Raw genomic sequence first — 25872 nt, forward strand, 5'->3', positions numbered from 1 at the left:
CTATTGAGAACGTAATTGAGTGGCGTAATTGCTCGGAACGCGGCACGATTTTGCACAGGAATGTCACACGCGCCGCTCTTGACGACGAATGTACTTAATTATGCAAATTGCACAGGATTCGAGTAATCGAGCAAACACGCGAGCCGATGAATCAGTTACCGAGGTTAACGCTCGTTAGATTATTTGATCGTCGGATTAAATATTTCCAGCGCGAGCGCGATGCGCCAATACCTGCATTAGCCGTTTATACATATAGACTGCGCGATATTGGACAGACTTACACGAACGGAGACATAAACGTTGCAAATGACGTCGAAACAGTGTTTGTGAATACGTACAGAACCGCGCCACTCCGGAGCCGCTTAATCACCAATCACACACGCGGTGTCCCAGAAACGTCGCGCTATATTTCTAATTTGTCGATGCGAGCGGTTTAATCTCGCACTTGGCGTCCAAAATTCTGATGTTTGGTGAACGAAATCTCAAATGGCACCATGCAATTTTCGTTTAATAGGTAACCGCGTATTTTCTCGCAGCAGAAATGAGATCTTGCGTTTTATTGTCACGTATATACCGTAAAAGATAAAACAATTAAATAAGAATATAACGAAATACGGAGATATGATGAATAACAAACGTAATAACTAAATAAAATATAATAAATAAAAAATAAAACGAAATTTACGCGCAATCGTGACTCATACTTTAGTCGACGCAAAGTCAATTCCGAACGCGATGCCTCTGAATCACCTCGTATGCGAGAATATACGAACGAAACACTCGCTCGCAGCCCGGCGTTTCTTCTTTTTTTTCTGGCCGATGAGTTTCCTCGCTTCGGCGCGCGTTCAATAAGTCAGTCCGGATACAGTCCGGAACTTTTCCAAATGGCTTAACGAGCGATAGCCGGTTCGCGAATTGCGATCGGTTCGCGCTGCAGTAATTAAGAGCTCCGGCGGGCAGACTACGGGAAACGCGGCTACATCGTGGGAAAATGATCGTGTCGGGCCCGGGGGAGAAGTGACGGTGTGAGCGCATCGTAAATGAAAGGGATACGGGAGGAAACAGCAGCGAACGAATACTACGATAGAGAAATTAAATAAACGATTGCATGTAGAGTGGTCTTCAACGGGTTTTATACTCGCCTTTTGAGCGGCGTAACAAGGAGACTGTGTGTGCGGTAAAAGTGACAGAAATTCGTTGAATTAGTGCTGATATCCAGTCTGTCATTTTTAGTATGTGATTGCGATATTCCTTTCGAGCCTAATGCACTCCCGAGAATGTGTCTCTCAGTTAGCAATTTTTACATTCTTTGTAAAAGGACTCATTTTATCATTTTATCATCATTTGATCGCAATTGAAACGTACCAGAAGTTATAATTGTGTCAAGTATACATTGTAACATTGGACAGTCAAGTAGTTATCTCTCAAATCGAAAGAGAGGCGACAAAAATAATCAATTATTTTTCTAATCTTTGAGATTACGATTTTGATTGAATTTTTTCGAAGAAATCCGACTCGTACGAGAATATTAATGATAATAATAATAATAATAATAATAATAAAAAGAAGATTTTTCAAATTCACTATTTTCGCAGTTACTCAACTGACGTAAACGTTCTTCGCAAACCGGACGACTGCAGGATCGTAGTCCACCAACAGCGCGGTTTCCGTCCTCGATTAATTAACCAATCGCGATCAGCCATCGCTTTCTTGGCCACCGATTAGAATGTAGATAGAGAAATGCAAGGACAAGCGGTCTGATTGGCGCGACTGCTCCTGCACCGCCTCGGAAATGTAATTTGTAAGCGAAAGGAAGAAGAGACAGCCGGTGACGATGAAATCGACTTACTTGAGGGGCTCGATAGTTTGGTTCTTCGTGTCGAGCCATTGCATATTGTCGATGAGCTGAGGCTGGTCCACCTTTGGCTTGCACGTGAGGATGATGCTGGAGCCGATCGGTTTCGACTGCGTCTCGCCGCTCGGCAGGATCTGCAAGTGCGGTTCTATCGCGTTCGCGTAAGCTGCAAGAAGCAAAACCAAGAACGTGGTCGGTCATTACGCTGACAGGAGACACGAATGTGTGCGTGTGTGTGTGTGTGTAATAAGGGCAACCGCAGTAGCCGCGTAAGAGACGGAGAAAACACCGGGGACTCGATGGTCGGCCGGAGTGATTGCACGTAATCCGCCGATAATGATACGATTACGAGGCACTCTACGGAGGATCGCTTATTTTTGCAGACGTCGCGCGAACACACAAGCGACGTCCTCTCTTGACGCGATACACCGGATCTCGCGACGGCGAGCGTGTTCGCGCTGGTGAGAAAAGTGCGAGTGGCTTACTCGACGCGTCCCTTCCAATTTTCAACGGTATTTACCTCAAGTACCTCGCCTCGAACCGGCAATTTCTCTCGTTTGCTGCTGAAGCACACCGTTTTAAATTCCTACGATCTTTGCTAATTCCATTTGCACGCACCACCTTTGATTTATTATCGCAATCATTCATTCACCTTGGCGAGAAGTTGTGACAGAGAAAAAAATGAGACCTCTGGTATTCTCACTTTGTTCGCCTTCTTCTTTGTAATTCCACACAAAGATACTTTACTACACCGAGAAAATTTTATAGTAAGAATTTCTGTGGGATTTCCTAACCGAGGAAGAGATCGATATTACGCAGTAATTCACTGTTACTTATATTTTAGAAACTAAAATGTGCTATTAAAAGAAAAAAAAAAACTTGTTATATTTCTAGCGAAATTTACTATGCTCCTTAGACCTTGCTCTGTGTATCCTGGATCCAAGAACGTAGTAAAATTCTGAATAATTTCTATGAAAAACTAAAATATCTATAATATCTTCGTGTAAGAGATAAAAGAAGATATCTAAGAACACGTGTAATTCAAGACACAAAGGATACTCTCGCACACATATATCGCGCACATTGAAACTTCCTGAAGACATCTTCCTAAAAAACTCTCGCAATAAGAATCTAACGAATAAAAAGAGAAACAATACACAGCTAAACTGTCTTGTTAGTCACAATTGAAGGATCTTCCTCGAAGAAATCAACTCGCTTGGTTATGGCCTTACCCACGTTAGTGGGACGAGGTGACGTCGTTTCCAAAGGTCGCGACGGCGACGACGACGGCGACGACGACGGCGACGGCGACGGCGACGGCGACGGCGACGGCGACGGTGACGGCGACGGCGACGGCGACGGTGACGGCGACGGCGACAGCGAGGACGACGGCGACGACGACGGTGGTGGCGTTGTCGCCGCCATCACGTAAATGCACAGCACCGAGAGGCAGATAGATGTCATCTCGGCGTTCATAGTCGCGTCTTCCGTGTGTGCAGCTTAAAACGCCTTCGGATGCTTGCTCGTTCGCGTGCGTGAGTACGTCAACTATTGCGACGGAATGCGTGCGTCGTCGGAATGCGTGCATGCACGACGGGCGCCTGACACCCGACGGCGTCGGGCACAACAGGAAGCGGGAATTGAGCTAATTAATTGCGGCGAGCGAAAGTGCGGAATTGCCCTAACTGGGAAACGCTCCGTAACCTCCATCTCCACCATCTCCTACTCCTGCGCTCCGCCACCTCCTGGTCGCCGTCGTCGTCGTCGTTCTCGTCCTCGTCCTCCTCGTCTACTTCCCCCTATTCTCCTCGCCGCGCGTCATCCGGATACACCAGCAGCATCGTAATGCGGAATCGCTCTCTTTCTACCCCGCTTGTCTCTACTCTCCGTGCCGACTCCGCAAACTCATTAGCTCGTTAACTTGGTGCACGTAAGCCCGAGTTACCTGACGAATGGAAGTAACGGCGCAATGAGGGAATCATTACCGAATTTACGGCGAGCCAGCTGCCGCAACTGCAGCTACTCGTTAAGTCCGCGAGAATTTCTCAACGCGGGATGCGGAAGGAGTCCCGATTTACGATTGGATGCGCGGTTAATTACAGGGGGAAGGAAGCTTTATGCCCGGGATAAGTGACCACATTGCAAACGTCTCGGTCGATTTCGCCGTTTCACGCGGATTGAACGAGGCGGTAATAGGTTTACATTCGTTTACATTCGCTTTGCATCAGCAGCTGATCGCTCTCTGCGTGCGTGCGAGCGAGCACGCACGCAGGATATGCACGCGTGCATGCATGCACGATCGTCGTGAATCGACAGCGCGAACGTTTCACAATGTGCGAGGGAAAAAAAATCGAACGGCCAGTTCGAGAAAAATCCCAAATCGAGAACAATGCGATGAGCGAGCTGTATAATCGAAATACAGGATCGGGGCCAGTTCGCCTAAACGATTTTTTTTTCACGCGGGACACGGCGTGCCGCGCAGCTCTTGTAACAATTGATCTCGCAAATACTGAAACCGCGCCGCGGTAGATACTGCGAAAATAATTGAATGCGGATTAAAAAAGCGAGCTCACGCGAGGTAGAGATGGGGATACGCCGCTGGCGTGAGCGAACTAACCAACGAACGAACGAACGAATGACTCGCGTGTGACGCAGCAGGTCGACGCGTCTGACGTAATCGACAACGGCACGAAAATTGAAACCGCCGCAAATTGCCGGCGGAAAAAAAGTCGTCCTCCCTCTGGTTCTCTCGCTTCACGGAAAACTTCCGTGCGACCTGCTGTCGTCGCTGTTGCTAGATATTACGTGAGTGACATCGACGGTGCAGAGCGGGAATTTTCATATGAAATTTAAAGAGTTTGCTCGAGAAACTCACAATAAACACTTTAATTTCGCGGTTCTAATTTTAGCTTGCCACCTGTTAAACTTATTCGGAACATGAACCAGTTTTCGAATTATATTTTCATGTATATCACGTAATTACCCTTACGAAATACAGCAAATTGTTTCGTAACACTGCCAATATATATTTTTTCCGTATTTTTTACCATCCGTGAAATTATTAAAAATACGAGCTGATATATATATATATATATATATATATATATCTTTTCTCTCGAAATAATAATTATGCTCCTCCTAAAGTTATAATTATCATTAACTGTATAACGAGAGAATAGAAATTATGCCGTGAAATTATAAAGGTAATCTACCGACGTTGTTATAAATTCTGTTATGGCATTCCCTCTCTGAAATTTATCGTGAATTTTCCAGACAAGTTACCATTAACTTTAATTTAATTATTTTCACCGTTAACGTTTAAATAAACGTCAAGAGAAAACGAACGTCCGGGAAATCGCTGCAAGATGATTATTTCATCGCGGTTAATGCAAATGCACCTCTTGCAACGAGGACCCGTTAATTTCTGTAATAGCTCTCGCGCAAGGACGCGGAAAGGTTACAAACCTTCATAACGGAGCAACTTCCTTAATTGGCCTAAGACTCATCGAGATGAGTTCTTGCGTGCGGTCAATTAAAGGATTTCGTCGGCGCGCCGCTTCGCTCCCGGCGAACTCGCAAGGGTAAGGAAACTTTAAGCTGCTTTCGCGACATCTTTGGTCTTTCTGCTAGTCGGGGTGGCCTATCAGACTTTTATATGCAGCGGGATACGACAATTATCAGCCGAGCATATTCAACATCGCGTCGCGCAACTTTCCCAAAGCCACTGCCTTTAAATTTGCATTGTCGCTCATTAATCCCGAGCCTTTTTAGATCTTTCTTTTTTTCGGAAACTCATTTTTTTCACCGTAATTAACTCGTCGGATAATAATGAAGGCTATACTGCATAAAACGGATAGATCGTTAATTTAACAAAGGGACAAACAAAAACGTGGAGAAATGTGAAACGAATTTTCATAGCTTTCTGGATTTTATCATATTTTCGGAGATTTTCCGGAGAAACATGGAGTTGTCCCCGGACAACTCGGTGCGATCTAGGCCGAATCGCTTTCCGGTTAATGACTCACTTATCTGCCGCCAGATGAAATTGTTCGTCACAGTGCAGACTCGTGTAAAACTTTCGGCTAAACCGTTGCTCGCGACGACACGCCAGACGATATTCACATCTCGACGCTAATGCGCACGATAGTGCTCCACCTCATTTTCTCGAATATTCATACGCAAAACGTCGAGCTTACAGATTATGCCAAGTTTCGCGAACAGGCACATTCGAGTCGAGAAGTATCCATGAAGAGAATCGCGATAAGACACTGCAACGTGCGCTCAACATCGCCGGCATTTGCATCGCAAAATTTGCTCAAACTTCGGGCCTGTGTGAACGGCGAAAGCGTTAAATCCTCCTAGCCCGACGCTAATTGTCCCCGACTGTGCCTCTCGTCCATTACGTACAACAGTCACAATCAAGTCGTTTGATCAATGACTCGGAGAGTCGAAAATGCATTTTCGCCCCGTTATCAACCGCCGCGGATCAAAGGACAGTCTCGAAAGACGCGACTTCTAAGGACTGTAACCTCGGTTAGATTACATCTCGACATGCTGCGCGCGGAACACTGTGGGACCCTGTTATAATTCCCGAGCAGACGCGTGGGTGACGTGCGTTACGCAGGCTTTCATTCATTTCGAGGCTGAAATTCGCGATCTTGAGTGGTCTCCCGTCGCGCTTGACGAAGAGAGAACACGGAGGACGGCATCCTTTTATCTGAGAAAATTTCGCAGGACGAAATCGGGCAAGTGCCGCGTCTAACGCACCCTGCCTTCGTTTCTCTTCGGGCCGTGGCCGTTCGAGGGTCGAGTCTAATTTTGCTCTCACGAGTTCCGTCATTTCCGATAAGAGATTCCGCAATCAAGGGAGGATGGCTCCGTAAGGATTACGTCCCCGGCAGCATTGTCTCCTGCCCGTAAGGACAGCTTATTTATTCGCCACTCTCACACTGTCACGAGCGACGTCGTTTCGTCCTCTCGCGATAAGACTCGCAAATTCATCATTTCCGGCTCGCTTAGGCGAAGAGGCGGGCACGCGCGCGACGACTAGGGTGAATTAGAGATTTTCTTGTAGTCGTTCGGGCGCCCCGAAATGTGTCTCAAGAGGGGGCGAGCGAACAGACGGTCGCCCCTCGAACAATAGCAGAACATAAATCGCAATTATGTTTCCGGTGGAATGAATTTATTCGATACTATCTGTTGAGTTGGCTCGTCGACGATAAGAAAATAGACGGTCGTGCCATAAGTTCTTTCGCATGAGAATCGTTAATTATTTTTATCCTAATTATATTTTCATAATAATTATGGTCGTATGCCGCGTCTCCTACGATCATTATATATTTATATGCACCTGTTCTAAAGGTAATTCATACATTTCTTACAAGTAAACCTGCCCAAAAGGCACACTCTTTCTAATTTGGTACAAATGTAGAAATACAAAAAATATTTAGGTCATATTTTTTCATCTTGGCCCACTTTGAGTTTCACGAGCAGCTTATAACTTTTTAATGTTCTCACTCTTATCATCAAGTACAATAAAAATACGTAAGAAATATAATTGAATACAGGATATAGTTAAATACTTTTAACAAAATCGGCTTAGCTGAGACACGAACTATTCTAAATTTCTTTAGCCGAGATTTCAACGAAAATATTTCAAATCTGTGCTAAGTTAGTCAAAAATAGTTCGAATCTCGGTCAAACCGAGAAATTATTTGTATAAATAATTTTTTTCAACTTTTTACATGTTCTGTTTAAATATGTTATTATTTATACAAATAATTTTACACATTTGACTTTATATTCATAATCAGCAAACCAAAAACTTTTATATCCTGTATTCAATTTTATTTCTTATGCATTTTTCTTGCACATATTGATGATAAGAGTGAGAACATTAAAAAACTATAAACTACCCGCGAAACTCAAAGTGGGCCAAAATGAAAAAATATGACTTAAATATTTTTTGTACTCCTACATTTGTGTCAAATTAGAAAGAAATCGGAGCGTAATATTTGGGTAGGATTACTTGTTAGATACACCTGTATGTAATTATAAGTTTCCAGATGGAAAATATTTTACAATTATATTATTTTTAATTATGCATAAAACACTTTCTTTTATATTTTGGCGATCGTATTTATTGATGTCGATTGATGTTAATCGTGGTCTATTTGAACATGCAACAAAATTAAATTGCTGCAATTGAAGTTTGTGTATTTGAGAATTCATGAGAATCTAATGCGGAAAACAGCTGGACACGGGGATCATTTTCCGGCTTCCCCTCGGAAACACGTGTTCGTTCTATGTGAGAAATCGACGCCTGTGTCTGTGAAAACGCCGAACGAAAGAGGAGCAGGAAAACGCTGACGATACGGCGGCTCATTGTTGTCGCACAAAGACATATTATCATCAATAGTTCGTTAATGGTGTGTTCGGAGTGCAGCCGTCATTACGCGCGAGAGAAAATACGCCTGTTCACCGTCGCGACGCGCTATTACTTCGTCATACGAAACTCATTTGAACCGTGAACTGCCAAAGAGAGCAACAATACCGGAGGGGTTGCTCCCAGGGACTTCGCTCCCGACACCCATTCCGCTCCTCCACGTGTACTCGCTCGGACAGATTCTATAATCGTTTCACAAATTCGCCCGAGTCACCGCGCGCGCGCGACGCTTCTTCCCACCCCAGACTGGGTTTACAACGGTGTACCGCACCAGCCATTATCCACCCCTGAGACTCGCAAATTCATCGTTTCCGGGGCGCGTAGCGCGTGTTCACGAGGGTGGAGGGATATACGAGGGACGTCGGTGGGTCCTTTCCCGAAGACGCTCGCGAAGAAACGCCATAATTGACCGAGCACGTCGGGGTCGACTTTGGTCGCCGCGCGCGGAATTGGTATATTGACGCTGCAGGATGATGAAGGCTATATGTATGGTATGTAGTTGTATATATAGAACGAAGAAGGGACGATAAAATATACCGAGCAACATGCCTTTATGGCACGGGGAATGAGAGGCATTCCTCGGATGAAACGTGAAATTAGTCCTATACACATCTAATCATCGTTCTTTTTTCTTCTTCTATTAATCGCGGTGAGTCGAGGGTGGCTTCGGCTTTAGAATACCGAAAATTAAGAGAATGGCAAATCGATACTTTGGTTAGTTCGTGAAGCTTCCTCGAGGTAACATCTCGAGTGCTCCGAGTAAACGAACAAGTGAAATTGTGCCTGAGAAAACCTCCCTGCTGATTTTAATCTTACGAGATTCGCGCTTCCAGCTTATTTCAATGCTGTGAAAGTACTACTGATTCTCAGGCTCATTATCATTTCACACCACACCCCGACTATCGCGCAGCGCCGTGCCAGGCATCGGTTCACCCTCGAAACTTCGCAGAATCATCGTTTCCGGCGTACGCCTACGTCCCGCCGCAAGGACGTCGTGACGCGGGGGTCCGGAAACGTGTGGGAGACTTTTCTCGGGTCCTCGAATCCTTCGCGAAGAAATCCCGTGATTGCCCCGGCAGGTTAGTTCATCAGCCTAGGCTTTGCTCTGTGTGCGTGGTGTAGGAAGATAAAGGCCGAGGGAAGAGAACCGAAGAGGGTCGCGCGGCGTAAGGAGTCGACGAACTAGCGAGAGAGAGAGAGAGAGAACGAGCGAGATCTACCCCTCTCCCAGGACATCTTATTTACGTTAGTTAGGGTTTGTTGGCGCAGCCACCCCCAGGGGCTATTCAATGCCTCTCTGCCGCCCATTTCAACCCTCGCCGTTGATGCATACGCACACACATCCAGGAGGTGGACCTCGGCCTCCCGAATCCTCTCGCCATTACACTCGCGCTGCAAAATCACCCTCCTCCAGCCCCTAGTCCGTCCATCGCAGAACCACGCCCGGTCGACCTGCGTATACACTTGGCTCAAAGCGTCCGGCCTGTATACCGGTTGCTTACGCACGTGTTACATGATATATGTACAGATGGCCGGAGGATTAGGTAGGTAGGCAGATTGGTTTCGGTAAACTCCCGCGACATGTTACTCGATCTAGAAGAATTCGATTCGAAGAGGATCGAGAAGAACTGAGGGGTGGTGCTAACTGAGAGGTGGAAAACTGGAACAAGTCCTGATCAGATTTCGATATGGAATAGAAGTCGGGCCAGAATCGAACGCGCAAGGAGCGAGAAGGTCGCGCAGAGATCGAGTCCATCGAAATTTTCCGACGCTGGCCATTTGGGAAATCTCGCAGAGGCAAACTCAATATTGTCTACCTCTTCGGTGTCCTCTTTCGGGAGACCCTTCTTTTGTTTATGTAAACTGGCGACTCACGTCGTTTCGCAGTGGTTGTGTTTAATACACATAGGTAATAACCATTTCCATATATTTCTCCCTAGTGCAATACTACCTTATTTATTCCGAGTTTATAAAAAATGAAGCAAACGGGGAGGAAACGCGACTAGAGAATTCATATTTGTAATTTCGCTACGTCTCGCTTTTAGATATTATCATCTGCCTGTATTGTGTGTGTGTGTGTGTGTGTGTGTGTGTGTGTGTGTGTGTGTGTGTGTGTGTTATGAGTCTGTTGTTATAAATTTACTTGAAACGTAACAGTGGGATATCTCGTTACTTTCAATTTTATAAACGATTCCCAAGCGTAGACATCCATTTTCACAGACAGCGTCGTTCCTGTTTCATCTATCACCATAGTATTTCATTACCAATTCGTTAATTCCTCTTAGTTAATTTCTTTCACTCAGAGATTACGAGCGCTTTGAGTAACGTCGAGCACGGCGTACAATACGCAGCATTTGAATTTCGCGAGGGGAACACCGCACGAAACTGTGAATACATCGTGCTTCCTGCAGGTTTTGTTAAGGGCTCGTCGCGGACGAAGAGCTGAGAGAAGGGAGAGGGGCTTTGTTAAGGGCGTTAGGGGGCGAGGAACACGCGGCCGATTTAATTAAGGTAACGTTGCAGCGTGTCGATGGGTAAGGCTTCTGAGACCGAGTCTTTTGCACCGTAGCCCGGGAGCCGATAGAACTTTTGAAACCTCGAAGAAAGATGCATAGACAAGTTGTCTACTGGACAAACTTTCGGTGTTGCCTCCGTCGTCTCGTTTTCCCGCCTGTACGATATTATTAATTAACATTCGATGGATTATAATTATTGCATACGTCATTAATTAAATATTAATCAATAATTATTACTATAATATCATATATCATTCTCAATGATTGTTGTAATATGAGTAGCACATTTCAGTAAGTAATTATTCAAAAGTTACAATTACGTCGGGTCGATAAAAGAATGCTCTGCGAATTATATAAGCTCGTCTCATTAAAGTGAAATCGGTGTTGTCGACGAAAACAAACCCGAGTGTTTTATTGTTCGTGTTCGTGATGGACGTAACACCCCGGAAATTGCCTCATTGCTAGAACTCACAATGACCAACGCGGATATTGCGATATGTCAAGCAGTGACACTTGGCAAGCAATGTGTCCTTCAATGTGTCAAGCAGTGTGATACAGATCGATGATTAGCTATCAGATATTCATACGGTGCGCGCGGGAAGAAGGCTACTGCAGTTTCCCGTAAGAATAAAGACCCTATAAACCATGGGAGGAAGCCATAAAATTCGAGTAGGCACTTCACGACGTGCGACCTTCTTTGCGCGTCGTGTCGCGGAAAGAAGGTGAGGTAAAGCGGGAAAGCTACACGTCGTTTTTCCGTGGGGTCGAAAGGGTAGCAAACGTCGCCGTAGCTCGGATCAACGACCGATATATCGAACGAAAGACTGGAAAAGTCTGGTAGACTGGCAGCATCGAAAGCATCGTCGACTGGATACTGCGAGAGATCGCGACAACGCGCCGTAATCTTGTCGTCTCGAGCTCGTAGCGACTAAGTAGCCCGATATCGCGCGGAAGGATAATGAAGCGGTCGAAGGGTGTTTCTCGAAGGCTTCCGAGCTCGTTCACCGAGCCGAGATTGCACAACAAAGAGACGAGATTGCCCTGCAGGTCGCGTGATAACGCGCAAAGTGCAACGATCGCAGTAAATTGGAATTTGGCCGACGATAACTTCGATCACACAGATTCGTCTCGAACATTGCGTGCACGCGCGTGTGTACGTTAGTCAGTACAATATATGTGCATTGTAAATATTAATTCGCGTTATAATGTTATAAATGAATATTACATAATTTGCAAAATATAAGCAATGCGCAATTAATGTAACGCACACAGCATGATGCGGATAAAATGTCGACTCTTGCAATTTTGAATGTATACACAAATGTACAATCGTTAAATTCAATTCAAATTTAATCACGCCCAAAATATTTTCACGTATGAGCGCAAACACGGTGAAACGTTGGGCAATATGGCGGGATCAATGTTCGCGTAATTATTTCCGTGCGCGTTTTTTGCGAAAGTACAAAAAAGTACAGCGTCAAGGAAAGATGGAGAGAGGAGGTTAGATCATAAACAGCGGTAACAGGTGAATCTTCGTTAACATAAAGACCGCATTAAGTGCTAATAACGACCCCCATAAGAGATACTCCCGCCGGTGAATCGACCTGCGGCTTTTTTGTCGCGTTATAAAGCAGCTCGGGTGGCTTCTACAAAGGATAGGAAAGCCCGTGGAGGAGGATAATCTTGAAACCGGCCGGCGCCACGTCGCGTCGCTCCGCGCCGCTTCGCCTCGCTTCGCTTCGCTTGCCAAAGCCCGGGGAATCCGTTAAATCTGGGAATCAGGGGAGAGACGCCCTCTCCTGCTCCTACCGACCGGTCAAAGGGTGCGCATGTATATACGTATATACGCGCCTAGGTGTAACGACGAAACCTTATAAATCAGACGGAAGACACAGAGCCTCGGGGGCGGGAAGACGCGCCGCGCGCGCGCGCGCGCGAGAAGAGAGCGATAAAAACTTCTTCCAGCCGGAGCTTCTCGCCGGGTAGCAGATAGGCGCTCTAATTAAATGCTCGACGGAGGTCTCTCCTCTTTTCCTTTCGCCTACCTTCCTCGCTTTTACATTCCCTTTCACTTATCCTTCCTCCACGACTCGATTAACACCGGCCGTTCCAGAAGAGACAGACTTGTTTCGCCGCGACTTGCGGCGAGGATTCACGAGGGATCCATCTTTCAGCGTCCGTTGTCCTTCGTGGATTTCCTCTCGGCGGGGTAACGACCGATCGATACGATCAAATTGGGTACTCTCGCGCGATTTCACGGGACCGAATATGGCTCCTGGTTCCCACGTTGCTAAACGCTCGCGATTATACGTGAATTTAACATCGCGCATTTGTTGGCTTATTATAAAATTAACATAGAAGGGAAAATCCATTAACATGGAAGGGAGACGTGATACCGCCGTCGGCGACGCATCGAATTTAATTTGTACTAGAAGCTGCTCTACGAGTTAATTAATCAGCGCGTAAATTGCGCGGCGTAAACACCGACAGCCAGTTTATAGAGTATCGTTCGATCTAATATTTATAGTCTTTTATCGTATTAAAGAGTCCCCACGTTCCAATTAACGTAAAAGTCGGAACGTAAGCAAAAGGTATGGCTCCGCGTAATGAAGTCCCCTTCTCTCCCCTACGCTACTCTTTCTCTTTCGTTCTTTTTCTCCTTTTTGGGCGATACTCTCGCGTGTTTTTCACGGTTCGTCTGGAAAATAAGCTGACTCTGCGAAAAAAGGAGAGAAGATCTTCGAACCGCGGCGCAAATAAAATGGCACGGAGCCGCCGAGGAGACAGGCAAAGAGGGCATTTTTGCAGACCCATCGACGCGGTTCCAGCGAGACAAACAAATTCTTCAGGGGCGACAACGACGACGACGAAGGGGGAGCCGTCCGTGTTTGAGGAATGGAACGCGATATCGGGTGTTTATGAATGTCGCGGCGGCGTCTCCGAGGAATGGATAGCGAGCCCCCGATCTCTTACGACCGCGATGAAATATGTCGAAGTACAAGCGTGCCTTTGACACCGTGAGCTGGAAATTTATGGGGATGCCGAGGAAAGTTTCAGACGGCGCAGTACAATATGTGTATGTGCGCGGCAGAGTTCTCTCTCTCTCTCTCTCTCTCTCTCTCTCTCTCTCTCTCTCTCTCTCTCTCTCTCTCTCTCTCTCTCTCTCTCTCTCTCTCTCTCTCTCTCTCTCTCTCTCTCTCTCTCTCTCTCTCTCTCTCTCTCTCTCTCTCTCTCTCTCTCTCTCTCTCTCTCTCTCTCTCTCTCTCTCTCTCTCGCTCCGACATCGTTTGGCCGCTGCAAAAATTATTATGACAGCTGGAGCGTGTCATGCAAGGCAAAACTGAGCGACATTTTATTTTGAAGAAGTTGGGGGCGCGTTGGAAAATCAATGAACATAGTCCGACGTGACGTGAAGCGAAGCGGGAGGCTCGACAAGGAAAATTTATAGACGCGACGAATATTATTTAGCGCCGTGTCGCGTAACGCAATTTAACGTGCGATTTTGTCGATCCAGTGTGACAGGGAGAATTCCCCGTCGGAAAAAAATATTCTCACGGCACGGGTTTCGATGTTGGAGCTAATCCCGATAATTCTCAACGGCGTCGCTGAAAATTGTAAAAATATACGAACACACGGTGCGCTTCGATATTTAACGCTACGAATTTACAAGAATAATCGCCCTTGGAAATTGCGGTACTATCGACAGTTGTAACGTACGAGCGCGTAGAACGTTGAACAGTTTGCATTGTTGCCAAGCTGAAAATAAGCCTGTTTTGATTCCTGAACAGAAAAAAACGCGGGGGTGAAAATTCAGCACAGATGAATTATCAAGTCACAGAAAATTGAAGAGACGTTTCCCCGACATTTCGGACATTTGTATTGTGTTTCATTATTACCCTAATTTAAAATAATATATTATTAATAATTAATTAGTATAATTAATATAATGTACTAATAATTAATAATGATATAGTATTGTGCCTCAATATATATTCCCTAATTTTCCCTAACTTTCTTGTAATTTTAGATGTGGCTATTTTTTCTATTTATTACAAAAATGCGTAATGAAAAATGGAGGTCATCTGCGAATTGTTAACGTAAATTATAATATAATTTATTTAGTGGTCTAGAATATCAATCCCCTGTACATATTTATAATACAGAGAATTAACAAGGAATCTTTTAACTCACGATAACGTACTTGCGCGTTGTTTCTCGTTGGAAAAAGCTTAAAACGATATCAAATAGATCGGAAAGCCCCATGGTAATACAACTGGCATATAATTACGCGAGGAATGAAATTAGTCCTTAATATGATTTAGTCGAAGGTAGCGTGCCATGATATTAACAAGAAGCTTCAGTCGCCACGCGGACGTAATGAGATTTTCGTTATCGGATGAAATTCCGGAATATCATTTGCGAGCGGCAGCGTAACGACATAATAGCTGCCCTGCTTTTTGCGACATCTACTCAATATCCCGCATCTTCGTCACTTGACGTACTTCCTTATCCCTTTCTCCTTCGATCCACAATTTTCGCTAAGAGGACTCAGTGTAATTGTTATGCACGAGAGTACGCTGAAAGAAAAAAAACTTGAAAATTAATTTTGTGGGATATAAAGCCTTTTTCCGTAAAGTTTACTTCTGTGAATAAACTCTATATCCCTTAAATAAATTTTCAAGTGTTCTTTTCTCGGTGTAGAAATCTAAATTACAAAAGTACATCTATATAATAGGTGGGGTGTATTACAAATACTTAAAAGATAAAAATAACGTTTAATAGCGAATGAACCAATAGAAAAGGGACGGTAATATTTTATAATTAAAAAAAAAAATAGAAAGAGTAAGAACAGGAAAGTTTGATCTGAATCAACCGCGGAGATGGAAATTAGAACCAAGTGAGAGATGAAAACTGAAATAGCATTTGGAAAATTGAATTTGAAGTTCGACTCTGTATGTACCGCGAATTCGGCGGGCTGTTCTATTTTCGGCGGATGCGCGCACTCCACGATTCCCGCAGTTTCGCAGTCGATATTAGCGTTGTATAGTATAGGCATGCACCCCCGTAACTTTAAGTTTCTCAGTAGCATATTCCATTAGTTAGTCGGATACACGTATTGGCGAATGAGTTAAGTCAAATTAACGCGATTACTGCTATTCACACTATCCGTACGTTCGCGAGCTAAATAATTCGCACGCACGAATTCCTTTAACATTTCGTGCAACAACGAACCCTTCCAGAAATGTCTAGTGCAAGTACAAACGACGCTGCAATTTATTTTACGCGTCGCGCGCGCTTCCATAAATTCGTCTTTCAAATTTTCTCTGTGACAACGTTGAACGAATTGTGGAATATTTTTAAAACGCACAATTCAATTAGTTCGATGAGAAATAGTGGGATCGCGCGTTTTGTCGTTCCTACGCTAATTGCAATTTCGTTCACCGCGAACGTTCGATACAGACAGACTATCAAAAAACACTGCCGTCAAGAGAATAATAATGTTTAGAATAAAGCTACAAACGCGTGGACTCGGCTGAGCTCAGCTTTAAGCAGCCTGCAATTGCAGACGGTACAAAGAGCATCAGGTAATCCGCGATACGGTAAAGCTGCAGCACGTATGCGAAGCCACGTCCCTAAGAGGCGGCGTCTTCAAAAGCAACAGGGCTCGTTAGAGACAAACCTGTTCGCCTCGCCGCGGCAGGACTAGTTACACGCGCTTACACGGCGCGCATTCGGCCGAATACACGCGTGTCGGCGCACGTGAGCGCGGTCGTCTCAGTTCTTCCTAAACAGAGCGAAACGCTCATGACGTAAGAGCTCGTAAAAGTCATCGTTTAAGCTGCGAAGACGTTCAAACGCGACTTGTCTTTACGCGAGAACCGGCAATGCATCCCGATAAAGCCGACGTCGCGCGGTGTACCACCAACGAGAGAGAGACCACGCCAGAATAAATAACGCGGACACACAAAACGAAAAACGTTTCGGCGGAAACGAGCAGGGAAATCGGAGCAAACGCGCCGTGTCGCGTCTCTGTAAATTCTGATTTTTAGGAGGAACAAGAACACGAGAAGCGTTTATTTTAGTCGATAGTTAAGTTGCGATATAAAATTTTGGAGCGGACACGTGAGTGACACGTGCAATTTAGTGCAACTGCTTTTTCTTCTTACGCGATCGTTCGATGGTAAACTCCTCGACTAACATCTCCAATATCCCTGCTGCAAATTTGCTTTTCTATTTTCTCGTTACACAGTCCGTTGCACAGTTCGTCTTTTCATCCCTTTATGAGTGGCTAACGTGACGCAGGACATGCATGTTATTTAACAGGTATTATACACGCGCTGTATAGACATACAACATAATGTAAAATACATATCATACAGCCGCAGCAGCAGTGAGCCATCCGGTACGAAGCGAAGCGTAACTTACTATCCGGCCGTTAGTCGTCGCGACGTCGTAACGTCTCTTAGAATATCGTTACTCACACGGTCTTTATCCCGTCGGTACATAATTGATATCGTTCGGTGCAGACGGCTGAAGACCCACTAGAACCTCCTCTATAATGCAGATAAACAAGCCTCGAGGGTATGGGAGCGCATAGTATCGTGCCATCGCTCTGTCCGCATATTCGCCTCGATTTTATCGTTTAAATGGAGTATCGTCTAAATATTGTGTCTGGCGTTTGTTGTGTATATACACAAACGTATCTCGGGGTCATTGTGAGAAAAAAGAGGAGAGAGGGGGGGAGAGAGAGAGAGAGAGAGAGAGAGAGAGAGAGAGAGAGAGAGAGAGAGATTATCATCGCCGTCGCGACGTATTGAAACAGTTCAACACCATCACCTCCTCACAATGCATTCCCCCGTTTATTCGACATTCAGCGAGTGCATAAAATATACCGTGCACAGCCATGCCAGTTTCTGCATAATGCCGGGGGAGAGATAAGCATCCGGGACGTTGACTCTTCCGGTCCTGCCGCCACGGCTGTGTCTTACGCCCTGATACGTGCGCCGCCGTTCGCGTAAGCGCACGTACGGGAAAATTGTGGGCGGATACACCGTGTGCTGCTCGTATAATGATATAGCGGAAGTTTCTTTTTTCCATCCGTCCGCGTATAAATTTTGCAGACAAACGCCTTAATCCCGAGGGAGCGAGCGTAGTTGCGTCGTGCGTTGCAAATATTGGCTCTTAAGCGTGCCGTTTTCCGAGTAATTTCTCGTCCCGCGGGACACAATGTTTATTAAATAAAGCTAAAATATACAAACGAACTCATGTAGCAAGTATAACCGAATATAATTTTTGTAAACGAGAGAGAATTCGAGCATAGTCGCAGCTGGAATCACGATTGCGAGCATCGAGAGATGAAGTTTTTCCACATATTATCTGCGACGTCATCTCTTTTTTAGCGTAAACGCGAAACACCGCGTGCTTTTACAACCGTATGGATGCACAATGCGCATAGATAAGCCTCTGGTGGTAGTTTCGCCGCCATATGCGCCTCGATGGTATCGAGTGCCATTTAGAGATTGCGGTTATACGAGGGTTGAAAAAAGTATGCACGTGGTAGCGAAAGTATTTTCAGCGTCGCGACGGCGATCGTGGGAAAGCATTTCCGTGTAGTATACGTATTTCGAGCTAGCTTCTCGGACCGTTTTCAAGGTTTGAATGGGGAAAAATATCGTGACTGATATTCGGTGTTGCACAACAGTATTCGCGATATCGCGGCATTGAGCGAAAGGGAACAAAGGACCTGTCCGAGAACCTGTACTTGGAGCACTACAATGAAAATATTGCGCTGCTGTCGGTTTATTTTTATGCGTGCAACGCAATGTTTCGCAAGAAACGCATGTTGAGTGATCACCGCGTTTAAAAAAATATATGGTGGTAAAAATATAAAAAATACATACAACGACCAAAAATATGTGAGAAGATTTATCTTGGGTCATAGTTGTGCAAAAATGTTCCAACTCACAATATTATGATTTTTTTAAGTTTTGTTATCAATGGATATATAGTTTATAAGTTTTTCTATATGAACAAAAAATATCTTAAGCAAGTATCTTATAGCCGCCTAAAATGAATTAAGGACAATTTTTATTTTCTATCAATTGCGCCATTTCTTATATTGGTTGCGTCTTTTTCACTCATTTTCTTTAAAAAGCTAAGCTTGTCAAAGAATACCCTCAAAGAAAAGAAGATTGATCGCGCTTGACTTTTCAAACGATTGCAAAGAACAATGCTACTTATACTTTTGAAATCATATATCAAATTTTTACCTTCATTTTTTTTTAAATGTATTCTATATAGGAGGATCATTTTTACACAACTACAACCATTTAATGATTAATACGAATGGAAGATCCTGCGATTTTCACGTTAAATTAAATTTCAGATACGTTGTTTCTAATTTAATAATGTCTCATAGAAACTATCATCCTGAGTGTAAAAGTATCTAAAATATTCAGACCTTGTGAATGATCGGAACAATCATCAGAAATGAATTCGTGCATTCTTTTTGCACGGCACAAACGTCTCTCTACATGACACCTGCAGTCTCTTATCGCGCTATGGGCCTTGGCCCACATCCAAGCTTCCTCCGACCGAAAAACAATTTTCCGGAGATATACGGCGCACTCACCGTCTTTCTCTCACCCTCCTCCTTCTTCTTCTTCTTCTTCCATACCTCTCTGTTTCTCTCTTTCTTTCTCGCGAATGCGCGTGTCAAAGTCGTTTTTCCGCAAATGAAATTTTCAAAGTTCGTATAACGCGATAAACTTGCTTGCGCGAGTCCGAAGTTCTCGCGGCTGACGGGAACAGGAAGCGAGCGAGAAGTATGGTCGACGTCGATGACGGAAGCGGAAGCGGCGGATTACACCGATATTCCCCGTAGAATTTTCGTCGATGCACTTTGCGACACCTGCTTACCCGAACGACGGCACCGGATGAGGGAGAGGAAAGGAAGACATGGTCGCTGAGGACTGTAGGCTGGGTCTCCGATGGTGGGCACAAGGAGCGAGGCAAAAGGGGAAGAAGGGGACTGCCGCAGTAGGGGACGATATCCGGCAATTTCGGTAAAAGGGTTTGGCTATATACCGGTAGTCCGTGGAGTTGGCGGGCGTGCACCTGGTGACGGCATGGTGCCCCGACTAAAAGCTATCTTCCCCTAATTCACGAGCGGGCACAGGCAGCACAGCAGCAGCAGCTTTCCCGGGATATACGCAACGACCGTGTCTCGCTAGCGCATGCCGGTTTCCATCAATTTTCCGGACGTTATCGGACCGTTCTCTTGCTCCATCGTCGTCTGTCCCTAGTCGCGTCTCCCGGCTCTGTCTATCGACACGTGCGCGTGCGTATGTGCGGAGATGCTCCACGAGTGATTGGCAAGTACGACAAATTAACCGTGGCTAGGGGCAGGAAGTGACAAAGGGAGCCACGGACGTTCACCTATCTGTATCGTCGCACTCGTTGCAATTTTTATCAACCCGTGTTAATTGCGTCTCACGAGTCAGAACACAAACACACAACGCATCTGACTGATACACTGAGAAAAAATATCTGACATCTGTAAAATATATGTATAATTACATAGAGAAATGATTACTACAAATTATAGTCGAGAAAACCATTTTCTTGTTAAGTTCTATTGTAACGTTATACGATAATAACCTTTAATATTACTATTAACTTTAAGGAAAGGATATTGTTGTCGAACCAAAATTTTGTTAAAATAAGGTCAACTAAATGTTTGATAAGCGCGCAACAAAGAAATGGTATTACCGCTATGTTTTCTCAATAATATATAAGTAAAAACATGGCAATAGTATAACCAAATCGTACTAAATATTTTATAAACCCAAATACAAAAATCATTTTTCCAGTGTATCATTCTCGTGTTGGAACAACCAAGAAAGATATGGTTGAGACAAAAAATAACAGTAATTTTAGTTGGAGCGACTATTTTCTCTCTCACAGTGTACGTAAGTATTACGTACCTTTTGTAAATATGTATTATATATGAGATTGCACGTACTTTTGTGTACACGAGGAAAGAATATTTGTTCTTTGCCTTGCTCGAGGTTGGCGCTCGATAAAGAATCTAGATTCGCATCAGCAACCACATCTCTCGCCGGCGTTTCCAGGAGGCCCGATTATGAACCGATGAAATTCCGAGCTGCTGACCGTACGATTCGGCAAACCGGGCAACTTCCGCTTAAACGTCAGTCTCGCGGATCGTGATACGGACCGCCGGAGAATTTCGACAGTTGCGAAAACCGAGGAATTCTGACGCTGGACGGAAGGTAAATTAGATTGAGGACAATGCGCGGAGCCGAGACTTTCCGGCCGCGGGCGAATTTCATTCCGGCCGGACCTTTCCGGCGGAATGAAAAGCGCGCACACATGCGCCGGCCGCGCTAATAAGTTAGTGCTAATTTTCGCTCCCAGTCAGTGCTGATGAGAGTGAGCGGTGCATGCTAATTTCGAACGGATATCCCGGATTTTCATTTCCGATTTTAATTTCAAGGGCGGAATAAAAAAAAAATGAAAGAAGATATCGCGATTGATATTCCGCTCCGCGATGGCGTTACGTTATCGTGGCGATACAATTGTCCGCGATTGAATTACTCCGCGGCGAAATTTTCGCTCGGATGCCGCAAATCATCGCGAGTTGCTCGCGTACAATATCACATATCGCGAATATCAAATTGCTCCCTCGAATCTCTGCGGCGCGGACGAGTTTATAGCTAATAAGTATTTAATAATTCCGGGACGCCGCGCGGAAATTTGCGATAATTCGGAGCAAAGTTCTCGTCCGGTGGTTGGCGCGAGTTGCGATTTTCGGGTAAATACATTTTCAAATTGCTTTGGCGGCTGCGTAATCCGGCGTCGTTGCGACCGCGATTACTGAAATATTGCGTTTATCGTGGATGGAAATATATTACGTTAAGCACAAAGGGTTGCCATAATATCCCGCTGCCCTGACGTCAAATACGCTTTTCATTAAATACCGGCGAGCGCACAAAAGCGCGCGTCTCGCTTTACGTTTCCTACGGCGCGTGGGAAATGGCGGTGACTGAAGATAAAGATGCGCTATTAGCGATAAAAAGGGAAAGTTGCAGGGCGATTTATGCGCTCGATATAATAAGCCTTTGTCGGCCATTAAATGTACTTTGCTCCCGTTAATGCTTCCTGCGCTGCATGCCCGACATTGTAATACGATGATTAATTCAGGCATGTCAACAAAGTTTGCCTAAGCGATGCTGATGTGTCGCAATGGAGCGTAAGGGAGGACTTTTTCCGCGAGGGGAATTCGGCGCGCGCAATCGCGCGCATTCTTTGCGAAATTTACGGGTGGCGTTATCGCTTGTTTATCTCACGAGCGGAGAGAATGAAAGAGAGACAGAGAGGAAAGAGGAGAGAGAAGCAAATCGGCGATCTCTGGATAATGCGAGCCCACTCGCCCACGTTGATTTATGCACCCGGTGGGATCAAGTATGACGCGCATCGCGCGCATCGAGATTGCAATTGCAGGAACGTCGATCCTTCCGCGAACGATCGCGCGTTTTCCGGCGAGCAAATATCGGCGGCGCGGTATACTCGTGCCGGGCAATAAATTGGACGTCCGGTCTGCAATGCAAAAAGTTGGACAAACGGCGGCAGCGCAGCCCCCGCGGGGGTTGCGTTCCGCATGAGAGGGCGGAAACGCCGCGGCGAATTAATTTCGCGTGTTCTCCGAGCCGGCGGCGGCGGCGAGACCGATCGTCGCCGAGTCTGTATGCATACAGGGTGTCCTGTGCGAGGTCGTGCGATCGCACATCACTGATTCATTTCGGAGTCTTGGAAGAAAGTGATTGCGGGAGAAGAAAAAAGCGCAGTTTCTCGGGCGGACATTTAACGACTGTAACAATCGTAGTAGCGTTTGTAGTTATTGAACTCTTAAAAGTGATAGATATCCGGAAGAGTTTCGTGGCAAATCCCTTTTGATTTTCACTTCAATTGTTGTATTTTTCTTCAACTCGTAATATTAGGTTGTTACGTAATTTTACTGTCGTATTTCGTGCACTTATCTTCCATGCGCACAAAACAGTTATTGGTCTTGTTTTTTAAGTACGTTGCTACTTTGGTTGCGCACTCTATCTTTGCATGTTGTAGATAATAATGATTGATATGTTATTAATCAAATAAATTCTTTTTGAAAATTATTTCAATATATTAAGATTTTGTCCAAAAATATGACAAAAATTATGCAACAACCTAATAAGTTAGATATATTTCATATTACATTTTTCAAAATTCTCCTGCAAAAATAATAATAAAGAGAAAAGAAATCTAGATATTCTCATTAAAACAAAAGAAAACTCGCCCTTTTGGAGGAATCGCGCAGTCATTTGACGAACGCGAATCTATTAAACTTGGAATTGTAATTAAATCTGCTCGGCTGTCTTTCCACGTGACGGTTGAATTTGCTGGACGTTCACTTGTCACGACTCGCAACAATGTTACGATACGCGGCGGCATTATCGAGAAAGACGATAGTTTCTCCCGACTGAAGCCTATCTAATTCCTCGAACGAAATATGCAGTCGTGGTCAAGACAGCTCCAACGATACAGTCCCTTTCGACGTGCGTCTAAGTTTCTCGCGGGGCTTGAAGCGCTCCAAGTTTCCACGCGTCTATAATGACATATTGACAGATGTGTGTGGGCAAAGTTTCCGTGCTGCAACTAATTACAAGTTCGAGCTTGTTCGACCTAACGATAATGTCAAACGTGGGCGAAAGTGGAAACCCGGTATATATCGTGCTCGCCGATACCATCAGCGTGCGTAGATACACGCGTGCGAAAGAAGTCCCTTAACCAACGTGCTCGCGGAAAAAAAGAACGGTCTGTGCCCACGGGGAATTAAAAGAGCTCAGCGCGGCATATCCATCGAATTTTGCGGAAGCCATGCCCGCCATGCCGCTCCATATTTTCCCCTCGACCCTCCGGCTTTTTCCGCGTGTCGCTGTTCCTCTCTTCTTTTTTTCCACCGCGTCGGGGAGTAAGTCGACGGTAGTGCTTGCGCGGCGATCGTCGCTCGTGAATCGAAAGTAAAGGGAGTGTAGAATCATGTGCAAACTCGCGGTGGTTTTCCCTCTGGTTCTCCGCGAGCGTAGCAAATCAGATCTGCAAACAGCGCGAACGTTCGTCGTGGAGAAAATCGCGTCGCGCGGTATCGAGCATCTGAATATCGTAATCAATATTCCGCGAGCAACAACAAGGGTGAAATTCTCTCAGCGTGGAAATGAAGAGTCGCGGGGAGCCGCGCTCTCGTGGGAGATGGACTCGCGAAAAACGATAAAAACGCGCGATTCGTAAAGATGGAAAAATACCACCGCGAATGCGCGTCTGCGAATGATAGTTCTCATCCCTTATAATTCACCACGGCGCGCTTAATTGTCTCGACCCACACTGTGTACACACAATGGCTTATATTGTCATCGATCGCCGCGTTTTCGCCCAGCGCTGACACTCCCACGGCGCTCCTCCTCTTAAATTCGCGCGGCCGACGAGCGGCGCGCATCGTTTTTCGTTTCCAATCTCGTTCCTCCGCGACCCTCGACGTAAATTCTCCTTTAACGAGCCCGGCTACGGCCAATTAAAAGCATTTCGACCGTAGGAGAAGAGAGGAGAGTCCGCGAGTCTCGTCGTATACGAAAGGCGGCCCGCGCTGGCGTGCGCGCTGCGGCTGCTGCTCTTCAGCGTTCTCTCCTCTCTCGCTGCCGAGGGTGAAATTAAATTTCCTCGAGAGAATCGTCCCGGCGAATAAAACGGTGGCACACGGAAGAATGGCGAGGGCGGGGTGAGGCGAGGCGGGACGGGAGGGTTGGAGGGCCGCGACTTAAATAATTCAGTCGCGGGCTTCTTGCGAGGCCTCTCCGACAACTTTCTCCGGGCCGGCCTCCGGATATCTAGCCGCAGCTGCCATTTCGCATTCCTCCCGTTCTCCTCGCGTTTTCGTCTTCGTCCCCCTTGACTCGTCCCCGTCCGCCTCCACCTTTCACCCTCGAGGATGGAATCGAGGGTGGAAATAGAGCGTAGAGGAAGGGAACTCGGGCGAGGCACGGGCAGATAAGAAATCCTCGTTTCGCACGCGACGCGCAGGAGGGTGAAGGCAGGCCGATATTTTCACGCGCGCACGTGCTGCCGACGAAAAACGAACGGAAATATCAAATTCGATTTTCTCCTGCCCGGACTTGTATCCCCTCTCTTTTGCTCGTCTTTTCCCGTTCTTCTGCCGTCTCGTCTCGCCTTGGCGCGTCATTAATGCGATTCGCAGGGGGCACGAGGACGTGACTGAAATTCGCAGGTCGTATCAGGTCGATGCTCGCGATTGTAAGAAAAGGTTGCTCTTTTATAAGATAGGACTTTCGGTGTCGTGTCGCTGCTCGCGCGCACAATCGTCCCGTTGCGTTGTTATTTCACGAGGCAGGAAGGCGCAGCCACGCCAGCGTGAAAATAACCGGAGGAAGCGCACGGGAAACTGCGCTCATCGTTATGTGCGCCACTCGTTCGACACATTATTCCGATACCAATAATAGCCTCGCGCCAAAACCACATAATTTAGCAACTTATAGCCATAATTCACGCGATTCTCCGTTAAGCTCGATTTCAACCACATGTTGAGCGAGGTATGAAATTTTCATCACGCAATTCACGCCAAAACGCCGAAGAAACGACCGCGATATAATCAGAGAAAGCCCTATTAAAAGTCCGCCCGATTTCGTTCACGTACACAGATCAATTACGGCGGTTCTGTTATTGAATATTTATAGTAATAGAGAAACCCGCGAGAGACAAACTCTGTCGCTTATGCTATTCTCCGTTTGTTTTGTCCGCGGCGCTTAAGTGCCACCTTGTTTGAATTAATGCGACTCTACGTAAGCTCTCATTACAAGCGGACGCGTTACAATGGAGCTTGCAGCCGCCACGGCGAGATGGCAACGGGGACGAGGAGGGACAAGAGGGAAAACGTGAGTGAGTGAGTGAGTGAGAGAGAGAGAGAGAGAGAGAGAGAGAGAGAGAGA

General features: G+C 45.7%; 1 protein-coding gene across 8 annotated transcripts in view; it reads right to left on the minus strand.

The window, feature by feature from the left end:
• Positions 1 to 25872, minus strand: part of LOC116847088 (fasciclin-2) — a 112136-nt gene that overhangs the window by 24679 nt on the left and 61585 nt on the right. For 5 of the 8 annotated variants that reach the window (XM_032821706.1, XM_032821702.1, XM_032821708.1 and 2 more), the window contains exons 1-3: positions 3088 to 3346; positions 1850 to 2021; positions 1143 to 1166 (exon numbers count right to left, since the gene is read on the minus strand). In XM_032821706.1, coding sequence (XP_032677597.1) covers positions 1143 to 1166; positions 1850 to 2021; positions 3088 to 3331 — 440 coding nt within the window. In that variant the 5' untranslated portion in view covers positions 3332 to 3346. Of the gene's footprint in view, positions 1 to 1142; positions 1167 to 1849; positions 2022 to 3087; positions 3347 to 25872 lie in introns of those variants that run through there. The other 3 variants (XM_032821703.1, XM_032821710.1, XM_032821707.1) reach the window with 2 other exon arrangements.

The sequence above is a fragment of the Odontomachus brunneus genome, unplaced genomic scaffold, assembly GCF_010583005.1.
Source record: "Odontomachus brunneus isolate Ranch 3 - 2012 unplaced genomic scaffold, Obru_v1 Obru_scaffold_073, whole genome shotgun sequence".
NCBI classification, from domain to species: domain Eukaryota; kingdom Metazoa; phylum Arthropoda; class Insecta; order Hymenoptera; family Formicidae; genus Odontomachus; species Odontomachus brunneus.